The following is a 23808-nucleotide window of genomic DNA, read 5'->3' as shown; positions in this document are numbered from 1 at the left end:
ATCAATCATTTACAAAATACCAAATCATCATCAAGCCATCATTATAAACAATTCAAAAAGACACATACGTTTGTGTCAATGGCTTGTAATGCTACGCGATCCACCATACATCCTGTTTTCGAACACCCTTGATCAACCTGTTATAATTACATAATTAATATACAACCATATCGAATTAATTCTTTCCTTTCTTCTTAGGGTACACCACTTTTACCCCTGTTTTTGTCCTTGTAGCATTCAACAATCCCTTCCCTGCATCGCGCACCAAGTTCCCCTTCACCTGTTAATTCCCAACGTTATTATTTTCACATATATAAGAACATAATGAATGACAAAACGAACATACATAACACGAAAATGAACAATATTTTTTCAATTACCCTGTTGGATCGCCTAACTTCTATATTGCCAACGACAACGTCACTAACATTGTTGCCTTGGACCTTTGCATTTTCTTTTCCCGCACCAATATCAAGCTGAATGAAAACAGTAAAAACTTCAAATAATGAATTTTATTTTTGTTGCCCCAATCATATGTAATTATAGAGAGTAAATACCTCATCATCCTTTGTTGATTTACCCTCCTGAACATTCCAGTCTAAGTATGCAACATTAAACGAACATACATCATCAAACTAGTGAACAGATTCACACAAATAAATGAACAACACCAAACGTTTTTTTTTATTTTGGTTTTGACCAGATGAATAAATCAAAATCAACAGTAAAAGAACAGATTCATACAAATAAACGACACCAACATATGCTTGATTCCACCGATAACATCAATCTTCGACAAATTAAAAAGAGTTAAACATATATCAATAAACGAACAGACCATATCAGAAAAAAGAACAGACGCACACAACTAAACGAATGTGTCACCATAATACTTACATTGGAAGGAGCATTTTCGAATTCATGTGTTACGTTCAGGGAGAAACTTGGAATATCAACATTCTCAGGCATGTCACGTGTTTTATTTGTCAAAGTTTCAACTGAAGCTGCATCAACAGCAGCGTGAACTTCGTCCGTATACCAAAACGGGTCAGTTTCAGGTTCTAATCCCTCAGGCAATTTGTCACGCAACTTCCCACCCACCTCAATCGTTACACCAATAATTTTTGAAGCTGCAACCAAGCTATCCTTGAAATACTGTGAGTTCTTCTCCTCATCCGAAGCCTTCTGCACCATTTCACGTGCTACGCAGATCATTTCACCAATTACTATTGCATCGTTCATCAATTTAGTTGCTACGGGGCCCCTGTATTAACCACCCTGTGCATATTCAGTTGGGACGTCGGTTGTGTACTCAATTGGCAAAGCAATTGGCTTGACAACAGCACCACCCCCAAAGAAATCATCATCCAGCTCTTTCTCCTGCCTTTCTCTCAACGTCTTCCCTGTCCACTGCATGAAAATAGGGAATCCTCTAGGCACAGATTGCCTACCGATTTGTATCCTATCCACGTAGAAAAGCTACAACGAAAAATGTACAAGTCACTTAAAAGGATATATTTATAATAAATTTAAATAATTTTGTAATATATATAATGAATTGAATATTTACCACTAAGAACAAAGTCGGCCCACCAAAGACTTTTGTCTTGTCTGCCATCCATGATTTCTTATGATCTATCAAACACCTCAACAGATACTCTCCCCAATTCCAGCTTTTGATTTCTTCGATGTTAGCCAGAGCACTAAATATGTAAGGATGTACGGTGCCACTAGTGCAACTCTCCATCAGCGAGAAACACAATGCAATGATGAAATGGCGCTTAAACCACGACCCGCCATCTGCACTGTCAACCATACGACGTAGCAATGCTTTTATCTTGATCTTGTCTCTGTTCGCTACGTTGAAGAAATTCTTCCACTCGATAAAGAGCTCATTTTCAGCCGTCCTTTCAAAGTTCTCTATCAGTTTATTTCCTTTCGGAAATCCGTAGTCCCTGTACACATCATCCTCCTCTATCTCAACTTTTGTAAGTACATCAAGCTCTAATGTGCAGCTCCTATGGTTGAACCTGTCCAAGACCCAATAAGCAAGCTTTGATGGTACTTTGTTCACCTTGAACTCTAATATATGCCCGAATCCAATAGAACGGACCGCATCCTTTTGTGCGTCATTCAAAACTGTCAATTTTTTAAAGAATGTAGATGTTGTAGTACGGGTCTTGAGCTTTGGGTGGTCTGTTTTCTTTTTGGCATCTGGACCATCTTCGGTGTTCTTAATTCGTCGACGACACTTCACATCGTTTGGAATTGCAAATTCCTTTCTCTTTAGCTTCTTTCTTTTTGGGCTTTTGCAACCATCTGTTCAATTAAAAGAAATACACCAAAACAATAAACCTCATATTTCAGTATCCATACTATGATATATTGAAATGCAACATCCAAAATAGTAGACTCATCTATAATAAATCATTTTGCAAAATTAAAGAATGTATTAGGTACCTTCCACATTCTTCACTCCGGATGGTTCGCCCACTTTCCGTTTCTTTGTGGGTGGGCCAGACGACGATCCTTGCACTACTCTTTTTGTTTTTTTAACGCGTGAGGTGCCAGCTGCAAACTCGCACATTTATGAAATGAACAAAAACGAACAGGAGCAGAAAAGCAAATGAACAAAAAATATACCATCGACAGCCTTTCCTTTACCCTTCGTACGAGCCATTGGATTCAAAATACCTACAACAGCATAACAACAAAAGTTAAAAATAAAAAACAAACCAAAAAAACCATTCGACATCCGTACACGCTTTTCTCAAAATGGAATTAAAGTCAAGGTAAAGGTGAATAACAACAAAAACGAATTAAAGTATATTAATCAGTGGGGGACCATTTTTTTTGCAATCCCCTATTCAAATCCTATATTTTATTGTCGAGAGCCCAACATCTCATGCGAACGACTTCAACTTTTCACAAAAGGTTTTCGATATTCAGCGAAAATCAATTGTTCAAAACATAAAATCCAAAACCTTTAGGGTTTAGGGTTCAAAACATAAAATCCAAAAATCCCTAAAACATATCATGGATAGCCAAAAAAAATCGCAAAACCTTAGACATACCCGTTCGATTTCAGCAAAATAAACCACAAACAGAACAATGTTCGAAAATCAAAATTCCCTCAGTATTTTTGAACAAGTCGCTGGCTGAATGCGAAAAAAAAACTTGAAACGAGACCTTAATTACCTGGCGGCGTCGAAATCTGCTACAGAGAAACCCTAGCTGCCGTGAGAATCGTGGGAGACGAAGTGGAATGGTGGTGACTGTTCAAATCTTCTAATGGACGCAGTAGATAGGAGTAAAATACGAAACTACCTTATTTACTCTATTGGATTTTACCCAACTACCCTAATTCCATTTACAAAATAAATTCGAACAGATTAATTGCAAATTCCTAATTTTCTGCAGATTATATATCAACCGCACGATTTTTTAAAATCTAGGGATGAGATTTATTCTCTCTTCTCTATACATAGGGTCATTCTTTGTTTAACTTGACCCTATATATATATATATATATATATATATATATATATAGGGAATGACTAAAATAAGAGCATTTCTTAAGATATAAAATAAGAATCATTTTCAGCCCTTAGATCATCAAGATCTACGGTTGATTCGTAATCCTGTTGGATTGATTTATGGTCCTGAGTTTGAATCCCAAAGGTAGCAAAAAATTATTTTTCACAATTCATACTTTTATATAGCGAATTCATACATGTTCTACATAAAATTCATATATTAAAAATTGCTCTTATTTCTTATTTTAAGATATGCTCTCACGGTAGCCCACCCCTATATATATATATATGAGGGGGCTACGGTATAGGGCAATCCCTCAATAGCGGGTCGATCAACAGAAAGCGAGGGATTCCTTCCAAAACTTGTTGGTTTGAGTGGAAGGCGAGGGTCAAAAGGAGAAGATTAGCAAGACGAGAAGGAACAAGGGACCTCCCAAGGAGCAAGAACTACCATTCTAATCCTTCCCAGGGATGAAGGAGAAGTAAATACTCGCCTAGCTCCATCATGCATTTAAGAAAGCAAGTCTCTAAAATCAGCACAAAGAGAAGACACATCAACCTTCGGCAAAGCCTAACAGATTCATCCAATTGAATCCACACTCAAAGGAGGGCTTCCCGCTAATAATTCCAAAGCCAACAAGCCGGCCAAATTGAAGAAGAGGTGTGTTTCACACACGGCAAGCCACGTGAGCTATGGGTCTATATAGTTTCTTTATTCATACGTAAATATATATATATATATATATATATATATAAATCATATTTAAAATGAATCTATATAGTTTCTTTATTCTTGACTGCACTAAAAACTATTATAATAAAAAATATATATAAATAAAATCATAAGAAAATGATATAAAAATTAAATTAAATTAACATAAAAAAAACTTAAAGAAAAAATTAGATTTTATTCAATATTAAAGAGAAAGGAAACATGATAAACTGAAACTTTAAATAATCATAACTTATTTATTTTAAATTTAATTTGAATTTATTTCTTTTCCAAATTAAAGATTTTATCATAATCTTTAATTTAAGATATATATTAAATATTTTTCATAAATTAAATTTCACGATTTTTAAGAAGTAAATGTTAAAATAACATTATTCTGGGAGATGATCATTTTATGCGTAAGATATTTATATTGCATGTAGTTTTTTATTTATGATAAGAATATTCAATTGGCATCTAAAATTAAAGATTTAATTAAAAATAAATTTAGTGTTTAAAGGTTTTAAAACATCTCTCCTATATACTCCTACTTTTTTTTTCTCTCTCTCTTTTCTTTCATCTCTTATACTCCATGTGTCCCATTAGTAATGTCTCATACCCTTTTTAGTAAAAATTAACTATTTAATAGTGGGTCCACCTCACTTTATACATCAACTTTTAAAATAATTTTTAAATATCTTCCACCAACTCACTTTATATACTAACTACAATCTTCTTAATTTACGTGCTCAAAAGTAGCGGGAAATTACTAATAAGATAGAGGGATAGTATTTCCGCAGCTTAACTTCTATCATTTCTTCTCCCCTGCCTCATCTCTCTTTACATTTTAAAAAATTGCCCTCGATTAATATCTATAATTCAAAATTTGACATCAATCTGGTGAGAAATAAATTATTGAAAAATTGTGTTGTATAATATATATAGCTATAGATTATCAACACAGTTAGTATACTGAAGTATTAAATTTAATTAGTATCATATATTACATAATAGTTAAACTATAAATATAAGGGTTAATTGCATAAAAATACACGAACTTTAGTCACTTTTCCATTCTGCACACCGACTTTGAAATTTATATTTTAAACCATGGACTTTGCATTTGTTCCAATTTTTCCTTAAAATTGATTTACCCCCAATTTGGTGCTGAGGGGCGCCTATGTGGCAGCCGGAAGTGTGCCTCACAACCGCCGGAGCGATATGTTAAATGGCGTCGTTTTTAATAGGAAGAAACGACGTTGTTTCCCACTGAATCGCTGAATTTAGGTTAAATATGAAGGACTTATCCCAATTCATTCCTATTTCGCATTATCTAGGGCTCCTCAGCAAATTAGGTGAAATGTCATCATCGTCTGCGACTTCCGACCAATGTCACTCAGAAATGAACTCACGAAATTGCTATTGTAAAGCTCCGGTCAAAAAAAGAGATTTCAAGGACTACCAAGAATCCTGGGCGCGAATTTTACTGCTGCGCTTATGGATCAGTAGGTTAATTTGGATTTGTTCTTCACCTCCTCTTGATTTTGCTACACTTGTGTTAATTATTTCAATTTTGTTGTAGTGTGACTATTTTCGATGTGTTGATTCTCAACCAAGGTCATCATCTTCTTCATTTGTACATGAGAACTGCTGTGAAAAGATCAACTTTTGGATTGGGGAATACTTCAAGATTTATGACTCAAATGCTGTCTTCTTGAAGCATAATCATGAGCTAAGAGTGCAACTCACCATTTTGGAGGCTGCAAAGAAGGGACATGAGAGACAGATTGTAGTTCATCGCTTTGTAATTGCTGGACTTTTGGTGATTGTGTTAGCTCTAATGTTTAGATAGGTTGTGGAGATGGCATGTTGTGTGATTTTGGTAAGCTAATGTTTGGATAGATTGTAGTTTCATCCATGACATTTTGTATGATTATGCAGACTTTTGTATGACATTAGCAGAATTTGGTGGAATATTGAAGCCTGTGAAATGGCCATTATGCTGTTAACACTACAATTTGCAAACAACTAACATAACATCTGCCAATAATGAAAAAGTGACTAAATAGTGAATGAAATAGTGATTCATTGATAGAACACAAAATGCTGATCTGCCAACCAAAAAACACAACAATATTCATAAGTTAATAGTACATAACATCTGCAAACAGTCACTGCTTTGTTCCATCAACATTTTACAAACACAAAATGGACTAATCTAGTGCTTAGGTTCCTTGTGATTCTTATGTTGGAGCTGACCCTGTTGGAGCAGTTGGAGCAGATTGTGTGTTGGAAAATCCTACTCCAGATGATTGGCTTCCACTGGTTGTAGACCTTATGTTAGGACGGGGTGGTACGAAGGTTGCTCGGGCACTCCTTGAAGACATCTACATAAGCAATAAGTTTGAGTTAGTACAAATGGTAACAAATGAAGTGAAGGAAGTATTTTGAAATGATTTTTGGAACATACAATGACATATATGTTCCCTGTCCCTTGAGCAACATATGCCCCAAGTCCTTTTAAGGTCGTGTTTCTTTCTCTCATGACTGTGCTTGTGGAAGCATTTGCATGTGTTGTTGAGTGTAAGGTGGGGGCTGAACCAGTGGAGGCAGGATCAGTTGAGGTAAGAGTTGGAGCAGTGTCTTCATTAATGGCTGATGTAGCATTTTTCTTTATGGTGCGCCGCTTCCTTTCCTTTGTAGGCCTCTCACTGCATGTGACAGGATGCTTCCTTGGCCTACCTCTTGGCTTCTGTAAAATTCAAACATTTATCATGTAAGAAAATTAAGACAATGGCAGATTACAAATTAAAGTTATTAATCCAACCTGATTTCATTCTTCTCTAACCACCTCTTCGTTTTTGCAAGACCTTGCATTGTGATCAACTTGAAGGCACTTTTGACATGTCATCCTAGTCCTAATTCTTTTTAGCCTTATGTTGTTGTTTGGATCCCTCTCATCTACATCTCTTCTCCTCTTCTTTTTTGGCCTTCCTGGCATAGCCCTGATCAATGGAGGTTGCACTGGATAACCAACACCCTTTGGCCACATTTTTTTTCCCATTGATAGGCTCTAAGTGATATGACCATTGTCGATCAATCAATCGAACACGCAAACAGAAGACTTTGAAAACGAACGAACGGATGAAAAAATTCCAAAACCTCTGAATCTAATCCACAGAATGATATAGGCAAATGAATTCCCTATACCCCAACATGATGTTGACGCAGCAACTTGGGGACGATGAATGACACCAGACGAGGGTTGGTTGACTCGACGTTACACCGATAGATGAATTCGACTTAGAATTTTAAGAAGAATTTGAAAGCTCTCAAGAGAGAATAAAACTCACAGTTTTGATAAAAAAAAATAGGTTCAATTTCGTCCAACATGAGAAGACCTATATATAGGCAAAGACTAAACATAATCTAATAAGGAAACAACTTGACTAACAAGCAAATTAAGCCCTAATTTCGAAAATACTAAACAGCCAAACAAGGCCCTTATTCCTTATTTCGTAAATAACAAAAATAAACTAAAAACTATTGGGCTCTAAAATAACAAGGTTGAAAATAAATAAATAAAGTCTTCAGAACAATTAAATCTTCAAGCTTCGGCCCTCTCACACGTAAGTCCAACTCACCAACTCCATCATCTCCCGGATCTTGCACGAACGAACCTTGGGCTGCATCATTCCCCTCCCCTTAAAGAGGATTTGTCCTCAAATCTAAGTCGTCACCTACATCAAAAGAAAATCTTTCCTTGCACATATGCAACCATTCCTAAGCACCAGGTTCAAACACCACTTTGACGAAGTAACTAGGACTCAAACTCTTCCTCACGTGCCCCTTGGCCAACAACTCAATGATCGGCATTTCTTCCTTCATGTCCCACTTCCAATCACTAGTCCTTGCAAGAAGGGACTTATGCATCAATCCGCTCTCCTTTTTAACTACGGGCTGCTCCTTGGACTTCACCTTCTCCGCCTCTATTTGCAATTGCACTTGATCCTCATGAACTTGTTGAGGAGTAAGAGGAACAAGTGACACCTTCTTCTATTTATACTCAAAGGAATATTTGTTGGTGAAGCCATCATAAGTCACGCGTCGATCAAACTGCCATGGACGCCCCAACAAGATGTGGCTCGCTTGCATGGGAATCACATCACACAACACCGCATCCTCATACTTCCCAATGCTAAAAGAAACCTTCACTTGCCTCGTAACTTTGATGACGCCGGTCTCATTCAGCCACTGCAAACGGTACGGCTTGGGGTGCTTCACCTCGGTCAGTCCCAATCTCTCAACCATGGCTCTACTAGCCACGTTCGCGCAACTCCCTTCATCAATGATCACGCTGTACACCTTGTCTTGAACAAGACATCTCGTGTGAAAGAGGTTCTCCCGCTGCTCTCTCTCATCGGGTTGAGTTTGGACACTCAAAGCTCTCCTAGCTACAAAAAGCTGTCCATTGGATGCGAAAATCTGCTCATACTCCTCCTCTTCATCATCAACATCCGCCAAGACTGACATCTCTGGATCGGTCTCCTCACCATCCGTCACAACTTTACCATCATCTCGCATGACCATGACTCTCCTGTTTAGACACTCACTCATAATATGCCCAAATCCTTGACACTTGAAACACTTTGGTGGGACCCTTATACACATCTCCCACTATTTTCTTAAAACTCGTGTCCTCCCATCCACATCACACTTATCATGGACGAATGGAATATTATATAGATGTCATCCATGCTTAACCTTAGAATATGTCGAGAGGATATTTCAAATTTGTGGTGTTGGCGAAATAGTGATGACAAAAATAATTATCAATTTTAATATAATAAAAAATTAAGATTATCGTAATTTTTTTTATATAAAAAAGTTAATATTATTGTTACAAAATAGCGACCGCTTTTAAGAAATTCTCAACGATTTTAAAATAAGAATAAAATATAGGGTTAAGGTACAGATACCCCCCTAAACATGACCCCTCTAGAACGTATACCCCCCCATTCTCCAACTTGGTACAAATTGCCCCCCAAACTCGACGGAAAGTATACAATTAACTCCAGCCCACATATGGACGTTAGACGTCGTCCAGAAAATATTTTTTTTTATTAAATGCGGGGCCCACCGAGCAACGGCTATCAACAGCTTTCAAATTAGAAATTAGGGTTCAAATACTAAGAACCCTAATTTATGATCTCATTTCAGATTCTTGGAGAGAAATTGAAGGAAATTTCTCAAATTTGATTAGGGTTTAGCTTGGTTTATTGAAATCGAGCAAATACACATGAGTGTTAACTCTGGATTCGGGTGTAGCTCGTCGCTAGCTCGACGACAGATGTGAACTGAGCCATGTATTCAGCTTCGGTGGTGGACAAGTCTACTACAGATTGGAGGGCTGATTTCCAACTGACTGCAGCACCATATAATGTAAAGATATAACCAGACTGAGATTTCCTAGTATCTAGATTGGCTGCAAAATCTGAATCAACATAACCAAACAACTTATCCTTTCATCCCCATCTATTTTCTTAAACAAAATACCATGCCCTGCAGTAGCTTTCAAATACCTCAATATCCATTTCAACCTTGACCAATGCTCCTTACCAGGATTAGACATAAACCTGCTGATTAAACTTATGGCTTGAGCTATGTCAGGCCTAGTACATATCATGGTGTACATGATACTGCCAACTATGTTGGCATATGGAATTTTTTCCATAAAATCTCTATCTGCATCAGACTTTGGCTCTTGAGATTTTGATAACTTGAATTGTTGGCCTAGAGGTGTGTTAACTCCCTTTGAGTCAGCAATGTTGAACTTCTTTAGAACTTTCTTTATGTAATCATGCTGAACTAACCAAAGTTGATTGCGCTCCACATTTCTGATCAAGTCCATTCCCAGAATTCTCATTGCACTCCCAAGGTCCTTCATTTCAAATTTTTTTCTTTAAATCTGCCTTCAGCCTTTCAATCTCTTATACATCTCTGCTTGCCACAAGCATATCATCAACATACAGCAAAAGATAGGTAACTTCACCAACTTTATTCCTTCTTATATTGTATACACAGTTATCATAGTTTGATCTAGTGAAGCTAATATCTGTCATATGTCTGTCAACCTTTAGATACCACTGTCTTAAACTTTGTTTCAACCCATACAGTGACTTTTTTAATAAGCATACTTTGTTTTCATCTCCTGCTGATACAAAACCCTCAAGTTGACACATATAAATGCTTTCCTTTAGGTCACCATGTATGAAAGCAGTCTTCACATCAAGTTGTTGAAGTTCCAAACCTTGCTGTACTACTATTGCTAGAAGAATTCTAATGGAGCAGTGTTTAACAATCGGGGAAAACACTTAATTAAAATCTATCCCCTCATTTTGTGTGAAACCCCTTGCCACCAATCTTGCCTTGAACCTCACAGTGCCATCAACTTCAATCTTTTTCTCAAAGATCCATTTACAACTTACACTTTTTCTGATTCTTATAAGCCTCCACCAGAATCCAAGTTTCATTTCTCATGAGAGAATCTAATTCTTCTTTCATTGCTTGGATCCACTACTCTATTTCATTGCTGTTGACAGCCTCTTTGTAAGTTTTAGGCTCACTGGAATCAATTTCTTCAGTTGTGGCCAGTGCATAAGCTATGAGATCTGCATGCCCATATCTTTCAGGTAGGTGGATAGACCTCCTTGTTCTGTCTCTAGCTAGTAGATAGTTGTTGAGATCATTTTCTGAATCATGATCATTCTACTCTTCTTCAATTGATTCAGTATCTGAATCCATCTGCTCTTCAGGCTCCACCTGCAGTGGAGTTGCATTTTCCTTTTCTAGCTCCACCTGCAGTGGAACACCATCCTTTTCTTTTATACTATCACCAGCTTTCTCAGCAAATGGCATCTTATCCTCCTTAAAAATAACATCTCTGCTTATAATAGGTTTCTGCATCCCAGGTTCAGTACACCATAGCCTATATCCCTTTACTCCTTTTGGATATCCAAGAAATATATTTGATTTCCCTTGGCTCCAACTTATCCTGCTTGACATGTACATATGCTTGACATTCAAATTTCCTTAGATATGAGTAGTCTGATATCCTGCCACTCCACATCTCATTAGGGGTTTTGAAACCTATAGCTGATAAAGGTGATTTGTTTATTAAATGGCATGCAGTAACAACAGCTTTACCCCAAAATTTCTTGGGTAATCCACTTTCAGCCAACATAGCCCTTACCCTTTCAAGGATGGTCCTATTCATCCTTTATATCAAGCCATTTTGCTGAGTAATCCCCGGTACAGTCTTGTGCCTATTGATTCTCTTTGCTTTGCAAAAAACTAGAAACTCATCAGACAAGAACTCCAATCCATTGTCTGTCCTCAAATACTTAAGCTTAAGATCCTTCTCAGTGTGTACTTCATTATACCATTCTTCAAATTTCTTGAAAGTGTCAGCTGACTTATTTTTGAGAATATAAAGCCACAACTTCCTCGAATAATGATCAATCAATGAGAAGTAATATGTTCCCCCACCAATGGTTTCTATTCTTGCCTTTCCCCAAAGATCACATGACACATATTCTAAAGGTGAGCTGCATACCATCTTACTTGCAGGAAATAGAAGTTTTTTGCTCTTAACAAGAATACATTCCTCATATCCCTTTACACTGAATTTGGTGGGATGCTTTAGGATTCCCTATTTTAACAGTTCATTGAGCCCATTTTCACCAATATGACCAAGCCTTGAATGCCACAACATAGACTCATCTGTCATATTCACTTCAGCTTCTCCAACTATGGTATTAGCATCAAGGTAGTATAACTTGTTCTGCCTCAGGCCCCTTATCACAGTTACTAAATTTCTTGTTACCAACAATTCCCCATTCTCATATTTGAAAACATAGCCTTTAGCTTCTAGCATACCAAGTGAAATCAATTTTGTTTGAGGGAAGGGATGTACCTAACTCCTTGAAGAATTCTGACCACACCATCATGCATTCTCAGCTTTATGTTTCCTATTTCTTTTACTGGACAAAGGTGATCATTTCCAAGCATGACAGACCCTGCTCTTTCACATTTCAAATCAAGAAACCATTCCTTATGTGGACACATATGGGATGAGCATGCTGAATCCAGAATCCACATTTCCCCTACCACATGATTTGTGATATTTAGCATCTCAGCATCTTCAATATGCTCTGTGACTTCAACAGATTCATGATTCTGCCCAGCTTCCTTTTACTTCTTCTTCCAAGAGAAGCAATTCTTCTTCAGGTGGCCAGCCTTCTTCTTAGCATCTGCATGTGGTTTCTTTGACTTCTTCTTGGATTTCCATTTTATATTCAGTTCCTCTGCGATTGAATCTTGTTTTCCATCTGAGAATCTTTGTTGTTCTTTGGACTTTAAGGCTTTGATGACTTCATCTACATCAATGCTATCAGTTCTTCCATAGAGCATCCTTGAAATGCTCTAGTGACTTCGGCAGTGCATTGAGGAGAATTATAGCTTTGTCCGCATCATCAATCTTGACATCAACACTCTCCAAATCATCCAAGATTTTGTTGAATTCGTCTAATTGATCGGACATCTCTTTTCATCCAAGATTTTGAATGAAAACAACCTCTGCTTAAGATAAAGTCGGCTGGCTAAGCTCTTTTGCAGATATGGATCTTCAAGCTTTTTCCATACAGCCGCATCACTTCATTCTCTAGCCACTTCTCTCAGTACCTTATCACCTAGGCACAAAATGATAGCAGAGTGAGCTTTCTCCAACAGATCACCTTGATCGATTTTCTTGCCATCGGCTCCAGTCTCTTCAACCTTCTCCTCCTTCAGTGTGGCGACCAAACCCTGCGATGTTAGAATCGCTTTCATTTTAATCTGCCATAAACCGAAATCATTTTTTCCATTGAACTTCTCGAGACTACAAGAAACTGGGCGATTAGCGACGGAATTTTTCGTCGCTAATAGCCAAAATTTCGTCGCTAATTTCGATCACCGACGGATCAACGACGGTCGCTGTGTGTCGCTGTAAAAGTGTTCGGTAAAAAAATTACCGACGGAATTTCGCATCCGTCGCTAATTACCGACGGAAATACCGACGGACCGTCCGTAGGTAAGCACACGACGACGCTGGCGTCGTCTGAAATCAGCGACGGAAATGACCGTCGGTATTAGCGACGGAATTCATTTTCGTCGCTATTTTTTTTAATATCAATCTAGCTTTATTCTCCACAAGTATTTTGGTATTTCTAATGTATTTTGAACTTAATTGCATACATTAAGACGAACTTCCTAGTGGGTCACCCATCTTAGTTGTGCTCTAATTCAAGCATGCTTAACCTTGAAGTTCTTTTCGAGTGGTTACCAGCACAGAACACGTGTATTATTGATATAACTATCACCAATTAATTTATTTAAACTTTATTTCAATATACAATATCATTTATTCATAACCTTAGAATACGCTGAAGTCATATCTAAGACTTGTGGTGCCGACGAAAGAATGACGGTAAATATACGATCGAATTTAAAATAATAAAAACTATTAATATTATAGTTAGTTAAAATATATATATATATATATATATTATTGTTGAAAATAACAATAAATTTAAAATATTCTCAATAATTTAAAAATAAGAATAAATTAGAATATTAATTAAAAAATAATAAAAATATTAAAAAATAATAAAAATAACAAAAAAAATTAATAATATTTACCGATGGAATTACCGACGGATTATTAATTAAAAAATAAAAAAATTAAAAAAAATTAAAAATTAAATACTAGCGACGGAAAATATTGCGTCGTTAATAATTCCGTCGCTATTTCCGTCGGTAAATCTAAAAAATAATTAAAAAATAAATTAAAATAATAGATAATATTTAACAAAGGATTATTTTCCGTCGCTATTCCGTTGGTAAATTTTAAAAAAATAATTAAAAAATAAATTAAATATAATGAATAATATTTAACGACGGATTATTTTCCGTCGCTAATAATTCCGTCGCTATTCCGTCGGTAATTTGTCGGTAAAATTTTTAAAACATCTTCGTCGGAATTCCGTTGTTGTTCCGTCGGTGATTACCAACTGATATATTTTTTTGTAGTGCTCGTATTTTGCCATTGATCCAGCTCGGTGTTCCGTCACTAATAATTCCGTCGTAATTTTGTCGGTGTTCGATATATTTTTTTGTAGTGCTCGTATTTTGCCATTGATCCAGCTCGTTCAAATCTGATTCCAAAGTTTCCACAGACGAGGCCAAATGTAAATCTTATCACAAGAATTGAAAGATTACACAATCACCCAAACTTTGAATAGAAAATGAAATAACACGAACAAGAGATTTACGTGGTTCAGTTCACGAAGAACCTACGTCCACGGGTTCAACAAGAACTCTTTTATTGAATCAAAATGAAGAATCAAAGAATCTACAGAATTTGGACAAGAACTCTCGATGAATACTCAATACAATCGATGCTCTCAACTCCCTCTCATCTGCACTATTTTTTTCCCTCATACAACTAATGAATAACAAAAATACAACAACCTCTCAAACACTCAAACTGCAAATTACAAATACTCTTTCAAGCAGACGCACCACAGCCGTTGATGTGTTGATGATAGAGCAACAGATCCATGCACAGCAGCATGGAGTAACAGAAACTATCAAGCCTCTTTACAAATAAGTCCTCGGCTTAAAACGTTCTTTCACTTAAACCTACAGCAAAAAACGTGTTTGTGAAGATTGCAACTTTAACAAGAATTCTTAGGACTTGACCATTAGAGTGAATTACGAACGTTTATAATAAAAATATTACACATTAGAATTCTTAGAACTATAATTAAGTTATGAGAACTTGTCAGTAGAAAGAACTTAATTCAGTGATAAGAATTAATAATGATAAACGTTATAATGAATCATTGAAAACTTAATTCGAAGGTCTAATTCAAAAAAAAAACTTAATTCGAAAGTGAATTAAGAATTAAGAAGGTATAATAGCAATTGAACCATTAACTTGCTATTTATATGAAAGTGAGACAATAATAATAGGACAATTCCGAAGAATAAGTGAGACAATAATAATGAGATAGATGGACTATATAAATAGTGAAATTAATGGTTCAATTTCCATTATATATTTCTTCAACTAAAAGAATCAAATAAAAAAAGTTATTTTGAATTACAACTAAAAATAAATGATAAGGGAGAAAAAATTTCTCATCCCACCTATCAAAAATAAATTTAAATTATACGGCTAAGATTTCATATAAATTCCAATCAACGAAGTCCATACTTCATGTGGACAATAATATTTTGGGCCAAATTTTTTAAATTTGTATCAGTAAATTTATCTTAAAAAGTAATGTTAAAGTGAAATGCATCAAATAGGAATGTCAATCCAGCTCGAAATTCATAGGCCGACCAGAATAACCCGATAAAATTAGAGGGTTAGGGTTGAAAAATCGCAACTAGATTATAAATTGGGCTAGCCTGTTCGGGCTGGCTGGTTGAAGCGGGCCACCCCGTTGGGCTACTGATTTTTTTTTTAAATACATTAGAGTTTAGGTTTTTAGGGTTTGAGATGCTTTTTTTTTTTAATTTCAAACTATTATTGAATATTTTATTTTTATTTTTGTTAACAAAGTCGAACATTTTATTGTTATTAATTAACTTATTTTATATGTTATGTAATCTTGAATATATTATATTTTTGCATTTCATGATTTGCTATATAATTTATATCTTTAATATCTATGTATATTTTATACATTATACATTAGATCATTAAAAATAATAAATTACAAATGATAATTTTATTTTTACGCTTTTAACTTGATTAGCCCGATGGGCTAGCCCGAAATCCGAACGTTTAGACTTAAGGTTGAAGATTTACAATCCGAAAAAATCTTCAGCCCGATTAGCTAGCACCCGATTAACCCGGAACCCGATAGGAGTAGCCCGAAATTTCGGTAGGCTGACCCGATTGACATCCCTACCATCAAGCATGCATGTGAATAAAGCTAAAATTCGTGAATACATAGATAACGAAGTCCGTCGATGAAACATTCTCAGAATAAGGAAAGAAGAAAATAAAATACTATCAAAACCATTAAATTGCGGTAAAAAACCCGTGTTATTTTCCTATATCTACACACTAATTAAAATTTAGTATATGAAAGAGATATATATCTAGGATTGCACAAGATATGATATATACCCATCATCATCATTAATCTAAACTTACAGATATATTAAAAAGAATAGCCAGAAACCAACAAAATAAACATTGCAAAAACATGGAAAAAGGTAAACATTCAGCCACTCTTCATGTCATTTCTATAATTCCTTTCCCTGCCAATATAATTTTTTTTACCTTTCTGCAGTATTAGCCAATAAACTATATACTATTCTCCATCACTTTCGTGTTACTATTTCATCTACAAGATGAGATCTTTTTCATGAATCCTGGCTTTGTATTATTTTCACATTGAAATATCCATGTTCGCAATTTGATCAGATTCTTGCGATTAAGTCAAGAATCTGATCAAATTCTGATAAATCAAGAGGAAGAAGCAGAGAATATCTGAAGATTGTGTTTGTCTCAAAGATGAGTTTTCGACTCTTCATAATCCCGCTTGTGTGTGTTTTATTTTCCTGAATATCTATTTTAATACTAGTACATTATAAATCTTGTTAAGATATGTGTAATGCTGCAGTAGCAGATTACGTTAAAGAAAGTAGGATTTGTGAGTGAAACGTCGTCATGGGTTGGAGATTTTGTAGAATATAAGTCGATCTTGGAATATTGGGAGGTGTTCGAGAAAAAAGGATTTATTTATATTTGGGGAATCTGTGACAGTGTCAGCAGAAAAGGGCTGGAAGGAATAGAATAGACCTCTGGATGCAAGCAATATATCAAATAAGTACTTAAGTAATTTACTATCATCGCTGTGTATTACAGTAATCCCATGTCATATCTTCGAATGTCAGCCAAAGATTATATAGCCCATATAGACCTGCAGTATATCCAGTTCATTTATAGGCTTTTGCATGCGCACATATTTTGAGAGAGAGGGGATTTTCTATACTTTAATGCTACACCCTCAAAAGGTATTTAATTATATGAAATTTTTCACAAGTATTAGGCCTGAAAACTTTCTGCACATATTGGTGATTTTAGTACTTGTTTAATTATTGTTTTTTTACAGATGCATTTACTATAATTTATGTTTGAGAGCAAGGTTCTTTCTGATTAAACTTTAATGGTCTTGAAATATGTTAGTAGTTGGGAAACTATAATATCATCAATCAATTGCATGAAAAAGTGTGTCAGCTGCTGATATTTTCTAGTGGTGATTCTTCTCTAATTACAAATCTACAAAGTAGCTAGATTGCCATTAAATTTTTTCACTTCAAATTGTATTTTCCCTTTTGTGGCTTTGGGATTTGCTACTGGGAGTTATTTCATCATTCAAGAAGGGGTTAGTTACTATTCAAAACCATATACAAAAACTTGGTTTGACCCTTTTGTCCTTTCTGTGCTCCCAGTGATTCTCACACTGGGTTGTATGTGTTCAAACTTTCTTCTAAATTTTGTCTCCTTTTTTATTTTTTTCTTACTATTTTGTTTGCTTAAAAAACACATTTCTCAGTTTCATTTACTACATAATATCTCATTTGCTTGGATTTTCTTTCTCATGTCATATCGATGATTATTTCATGTTTTTTGATGTGGGAATACTAACCCTTTTCTTTGATGATCCCATTTTTGCTTTTTTATTTTTATTTTTAATCTTTTTCTCCAAAAATAGAAAAGGACTGAATGTTGAAGTAGAGGAAGATGAGGGTTGAGCAAGGAGATGATGGAGGTGGGGGGGAGCAGACATCTTCCACTTGTCATCCATATCCACCTCCATTGGCTACATATGAGGATGTAGTGTGCTCTCGTGACCTTTTTATGGATTCTTTGAAGAAGCTCCATATTTCCATGGGAACTAAGTTCATGTAAGATATACGTACTTATGTATATATATATATATATATATATAAATATATCATTTAATATTTTTTCAGAGGTATATGTTGATGGAAATTGAGGAACGATGTATTTATGTCCAAATTTAACACACAAATTAAGGGTAGTAAAGATAGATGCAATTTTTTTTTTCTTGGTTGCATCTTAATGTGCTAGATAGGGTTATCTTTGCCTTTTTTGTGCCGTAACTAGTTTTGTGATAGAGAGATAGTGTTTATTTACAGAAACTAGATTCTGATGAACTTTCCCATATGTTTCGAAAAGCATTGAACCCTGCCAGAATGGAATCAATCTTGTTTATGTAACTTGTATTTCTCGCAGCTTAGCTATTTAATTATTTGATAAGCATGTCATCTAGGCAAATTGTATTCCTCTACTATTTATGAAGCATGTATAGCATGATCCTGAGTTTGTTGTACTGTCCATATATATCTTTGGTATGCACCAACGGCCTCAGTTTCACACACGAATACTTTGATGTGGATGAGAATGTGGTAGGACTACTGGACTAGTCGATCCGTTGTCCTAATCACTATTGAAGTTGCCTTCAAGAATGCTCCACGTGTCATCAACTACATCTTAACAAGATATGATGTGATCGTAAGTAAAAACATGTTGTAAAAACAAGTGTCGAAGTAAAGTGTGATGATGAAGAACTACTAGACTTGGATGAAGTTAATTCTTATTGAAGTATGTTTTGGGAGCTTCTGAATCCTGAGAAAGTTCCTTGAATATTAAGCTCGAACTTCATCATAATAATCAAGCTATGACTGCTTTATTCAGGGTCCCGATCGTAGGGGGTAGGGACTTGGACTTGCATCGCCTCTTTGTTGAAGCTACTTCTCGTGGTGGCATTTCAAAGGTTAGCCCGATTCCTTTGATTGATTTTCATTCTGCTTTCACATTTGTATTAACTTTAATGTCATTTCATCTGCTATCTTCTCTGTTTACTTAATTTTACTATCTCGTCGTGGTGATGCTGCTAATAGGTAAACTGAGGATTGTGTTTCATTTTCAAATAACTACCCGACTACTGTACCCTGAACGTGTTTTTTTCGTTGTTAAAGTGGTGGTATGCTTTGTTTTTTCTTGCTTATTCCTTTGATGATTTGTGGTTACAGTCTTAATTCTTACTGCTTATAGTAACAATGACTTTCTGTATTTGTTTGAATGCAACGTCTCGGTGGAGACACACGCACACGACACAAACACACATTGAATATGTATCATGCCTGCATGCTGGTATATTAGAATAGGAAGGCATATATTTGAAATTTGATGATCTAAGCATACTTCTGTATCTTGGAAGAATATCTGATCTTAAATTATATGAAAATGGTTCGATTTGATCTCAGTTCTTGATGATAGATTGTCGTTGTGGTTTGCTCATTTTATGAGTATTGAAAAAGTTTTTACTTTGTCTTTGCTTGTTGAACGTATCAAACGCAGATTATGAGTGAAAAAAAATGGAAAGAAGTCACTGCAGTTTTCAGCTTTCCATCCTCAGCCACAAACGCTTCTTTCATACTTCGCAAGTATTATGTTTCGCTGCTTTACCACTACGAACAAATCTACTTCTTTAAGGCGAAATATTGGTCTCCTACAGCTTCTGGTGAGTTAAGATCCGCAAGATACTATGTAAAATATTTCTCGATGCTCCTAATTTTATGAAGCATACATCTTCTGCAGATGCTATGCAATCTTTGCCTCCGATCACACCTCCTCCCTTTGGATGCCCTGAGTATGTGACGCCAGTGTCACAACGAACACACTCAGCTTCACCACAACAGAAAGCAAACACTGAAACATTGATTCCTCAAGGTTTTGTCTCTCATTTATCCTCTCCGGCTACTCTTGAGCATTTTCATTATCTAGTTCTTGCCAAATGCTTGTAAATATTTCATCTTAGATCTCAATGTAAACAATGTTATATTCTGTAATCTTATTTGTTACTCACTATATATTCCTTCTTACTTGATAAATACTGTGACAAAACTAGTAGCTCTCGACCACTCTATTCTTCCATTTCTGTGTGTCAATTGATAAAGTCGTGCTATTCTAAGGGAAACATATAGAGAATATATTACAAAATCTAAACATTTATACTTTTTCTGGATTGACTAATACATCTTCAAAGTTCATTCTATCACAAATTATTACAAAATCTAAAGTTTTATACTTTTTCTAATATTCAATTCTATCACAAATTATTGCTACATCCCAAGCTATGCTTGATCTTTTTATTTGTATGTGGCACAAGGATGATTTGCATTAGTTTGATGTATCTGAAGTATTAAATGGTCAAAGTCGATAGCTGATGATAGAAATAGATATAAATCGTGATAGGTTTAAGTATTAGGTCAACACTAATGGTTAACAACTGCCTATTGTATTAGTCCATAAGAGTTTTGCCACAACATATAAACTTGTAACTTTTTTTGGATTAACTAACACGCCTTCAAAATTGATGCTTGGAGCTGCACTTCAATATCTCGCAAATGAATTCTCATCTGTTGTTCAATTTTGCAGTATCATTAACACCATCAGCAGCCGGTTCTCCTGTGTGTGGTGTGATCGATGGCAAATTCGAGAGTGGATATCTCATCACCGTGAAAATTGGATTGGAGGAGTTTAAGGGAGTTCTCTATCAAGTCCCAAATAGTGAGAATCAAATGATTCAAACACACATCAACAATCCATCACTAAAATCAGGAGCTCCACGTCGCAAGCGGAGGAAGAAATCCGAGATCAGAAAGAGGGATCCCGCCCATCCGAAGCCTAACAGAAGCGGCTACAACTTCTTCTTCGCGGAGCAGCATGCAAGGCTCAAGCCACACTACCATGGCAAGGATAGAGAGATAAGTAGGATCATCGGGGAATCATGGAATAAGCTGCAAGAACCCGAAAGAGCAGTAAGCACAAAACCTTTTCATGCTGTTTTCAAATGTTATTATCATCATGCATTCTTGATTCAATTTGCATGAAAAAAAAAAACATTAGGTTTATCAAGAAAAGGCGCTCAAAGACAAGGAACGGTACAAGATGGAGATGGAGGTGTATCGGGAGAGTTTGCGAACGGGGCAGATCACGACGGGCACGGCAGCACCCGTGCCCCAAGTGAGCCTGGCTGATCTCAACAGCAATGTGGTGGCGTTTGAGGGGGCTGCGGCCCCCTCTGCATCTGCATGCAACGAAGAGCATGAGGCGAGCTCGGACAAGAGCAACATGGAAGGGTTTGAGAGTGGTGGCGACAAGGACTCGAATTGTGGTGAGTGCTCGCAGGCAGAGACGCAGCTGAAGAATGTGGACATTGAGGTTGTGGCCGATGAGGCTTTCGATCTGCAGACGAGGCCGGATGGCGAGGAGAAGAGCTCCGGCGTGGTGGATCAAGGTAAGATGTTGTCTGAAGATGGGATATCGGTTCCTGTTGAAGGGATAGAACTGCTGCAGCCACCTAGTATTGGTAATGAATCAGTTGCAGACATGTAGATTTTCTGCTGCAGGAGATAAATTAATTCTCAGTATAGTAGTTTCTTTTCTTATATACCATGTCAAAAAGTAGAACTTGTTGTTTGGGAAGTCTCATTTTGTTAGTAGTATGATTGATAGTATTAATAGATCATTTCTCTCTCCCATGTTTCTTCTTCTCTCTCTAGTTTCTGCGTTTCTTGAATTTTGCTTTTTGTTTGATTTGAATCGTTTTCAAGGAACTGAGAAGTTGGTTTACTTGCTGCTGCATGCAGAATCACAGGAGCCACATATTTGGTCTTAACAAATTTTGTTAGTGTTGGGTTAATGTCATATTTCGTTCTTGTATCATTTTTTTAATGCAGAAACCTAATTACGAGTAACGACTGCAATTTTCATTTTTGTTTTCAATTGAATTTCATTCTTTATTAGGAAAGGAGTCGAATATACTTTTAATGTTTCGTGATAATATTGAAAAGATTAAGTGGGTGTTTGACCAAGCTTATATACATAAGAGTTAAATATACTTTTAATATTTCGGGAAAATATTGAAAAGATTAAGACGTGTTTGGTTGAACGTACATGCAGCTTATAAGGAGTATTTACGAGTTTGTAAATTATTTAAGTGTTTAATAAAATATGTTCAGTAATAGCTTATATATACTATATTAAAAAGGTAGCTCCCAATTTAAAATTAATTTTAAAATTGAATAGCAATTTTATAGTTATAATAAAATTGAAAGTGTATTTGTAAACTATATTTTTTCTTTTTATTTCCTTTTACTGTATCTTCTTATTTTTTTTTGTTTTAATTTCTTTCTAAAATTTAAAATTCGACTATAAAATATTTAATATGCATATCAAATTAAAGATTACGATAAGAGCTTTAATTTGACATATTTTATATACATATTTAATTTAAAATATAAAAGTTATATTTATTTAAAGATTATTTTTTAAAAAAAAATCTCTCTCCTCTCTCTTTTTTTGAATAAATCTATTTTTTAAGTTTTTTTTATTTCTATTTTGTTAACTTATTATTTTTGCCTTTTCATAATATCTATTTTTAATGTTGTGAATTTAAAAATATATATATTTTTTCAATATTCAACTTAAATATATTCAGTTAAAATTATTATTTTTTATTATATTTATACATATGATAATTGAGTTGGTATCGATTTTATATTAATATATAAATATAAAAACGTTTTCCATGCATTGCACGGGATGCAAATGCTAGTAAGTTATAAAAATAAGCTCTGTGAACTTATAACCTCTTTAAAAAATAAGTTCATCTACCTCAATTTATTTTATCATTATTTTATAAGCAACAATCATTTTACAAAAATAATTTAACTATGATTTGTATTTTTATCATAAATCATTTCAATTTTGCCCACAATTTTCTATCTAACTAAGATTTTCTCTCTCTACCTCATAATTCACTCTCTAACTTATAAATTTAATTATTCAAATATTCAAATTATTCAACCAAATTATTATTATTATTAAATAAGAAAAAGATGCTACAATTTATAGAACTCAATATTCACCAAAAAAGAGGGGTTAGTTTGCAATTTATAGAACTCAATAAAGTGATTTGGTGTAGTGAATAGTGCAACACCAAATTTGGTGTAATACTATTTATATGGTGGCTCCAAACCCATTTTGGGTTTGAGTTTAGAGTACCATTGAAGAGGTTTTGGTACACCAAAATGAGATTTGGTGTACCATTGGAGATGCTCTAATAGATTCACTTCTTTTTGGCACAAAGATTAAGAAATTTACTTTTTAGGAGGAAAGTGGTGTGTAGTCCATACCAATCAAATATTTTTTTTATTTAAAATAGAAAATTAATTTATTTTAATGAGACGTCACAAAAAGAAAAACGAGTCTATTAAAATGGAACAGATGGAATATAGGCTTAAACTCCTAAAGTTTTTAGGTACAAATAAGTCATTAATTTTGTAATTATTGACATTAATGCCTCAATCCACAATTACAATTCCAAATTTTTGTTATTCCAAGTT

At 35.1% G+C, this 23808-nt stretch overlaps 2 protein-coding genes across 2 annotated transcripts; one reads left to right on the top strand and one right to left on the bottom strand.

Moving 5' to 3' along the window:
- Nucleotides 1-936: 936 nt before the first annotated feature.
- LOC131003860 (uncharacterized) lies at nt 937-7300 on the bottom strand. The gene is made up of 8 exons (XM_057930411.1): nt 7100-7300; nt 6719-7000; nt 6508-6635; nt 6192-6259; nt 2644-2694; nt 2461-2571; nt 1571-2319; nt 937-1479 (listed from the first exon to the last, which is right to left on the bottom strand). Exons 1-8 carry the CDS (start codon nt 7298-7300, stop codon nt 1270-1272), a joined length of 1800 nt encoding a protein of 599 aa, XP_057786394.1. The 3' UTR covers nt 937-1269.
- A 9165-nt stretch (nt 7301-16465) lies between these two features.
- LOC131003867 (high mobility group B protein 9-like) lies at nt 16466-22028 on the top strand. Its single transcript, XM_057930419.1, has 7 exons — nt 16466-16578; nt 18084-18276; nt 19091-19169; nt 19757-19919; nt 19997-20128; nt 20837-21219; nt 21308-22028. Exons 2-7 carry the CDS (start codon nt 18113-18115, stop codon nt 21794-21796), a joined length of 1410 nt encoding a protein of 469 aa, XP_057786402.1. The 5' UTR covers nt 16466-16578; nt 18084-18112; the 3' UTR covers nt 21797-22028.
- The last annotated feature ends 1780 nt before the right edge of the window (nt 22029-23808 follow it).

The sequence above is a fragment of the Salvia miltiorrhiza genome, unplaced genomic scaffold, assembly GCF_028751815.1.
Source record: "Salvia miltiorrhiza cultivar Shanhuang (shh) unplaced genomic scaffold, IMPLAD_Smil_shh original_scaffold_282_1, whole genome shotgun sequence".
In the NCBI taxonomy this organism is placed as follows: domain Eukaryota; kingdom Viridiplantae; phylum Streptophyta; class Magnoliopsida; order Lamiales; family Lamiaceae; genus Salvia; species Salvia miltiorrhiza.
This window is presented reverse-complemented; position numbering and strand designations above follow the sequence as displayed.

Bases quoted from the DNA above. Each gene is read 5' to 3' on its own strand.
- LOC131003860 (XM_057930411.1), bottom strand. From the start codon at position 7,300: ATGTGGCCAAAGGGTGTTGGTTATCCAGTGCAACCTCCATTGATCAGG. The intron at 7,001-7,099 runs GTGGTTAGAGAA...TGAATTTTACAG, and splicing joins GGTCTTGCAAAAACGAAGAG to AAGCCAAGAGGTAGGCCAAG. The intron at 6,636-6,718 runs GTATGTTCCAAA...TTGCTTATGTAG, and splicing joins CAGGGAACATATATGTCATT to ATGTCTTCAAGGAGTGCCCG.
- LOC131003867 (XM_057930419.1), top strand. From the start codon at position 18,113: ATGAGGGTTGAGCAAGGAGATGATGGAGGTGGGGGGGAGCAGACATCT. The intron at 18,277-19,090 runs GTAAGATATACG...TGCTTTATTCAG, and splicing joins TCCATGGGAACTAAGTTCAT to GGTCCCGATCGTAGGGGGTA. The intron at 20,129-20,836 runs GTTTTGTCTCTC...TCAATTTTGCAG, and splicing joins TGAAACATTGATTCCTCAAG to TATCATTAACACCATCAGCA.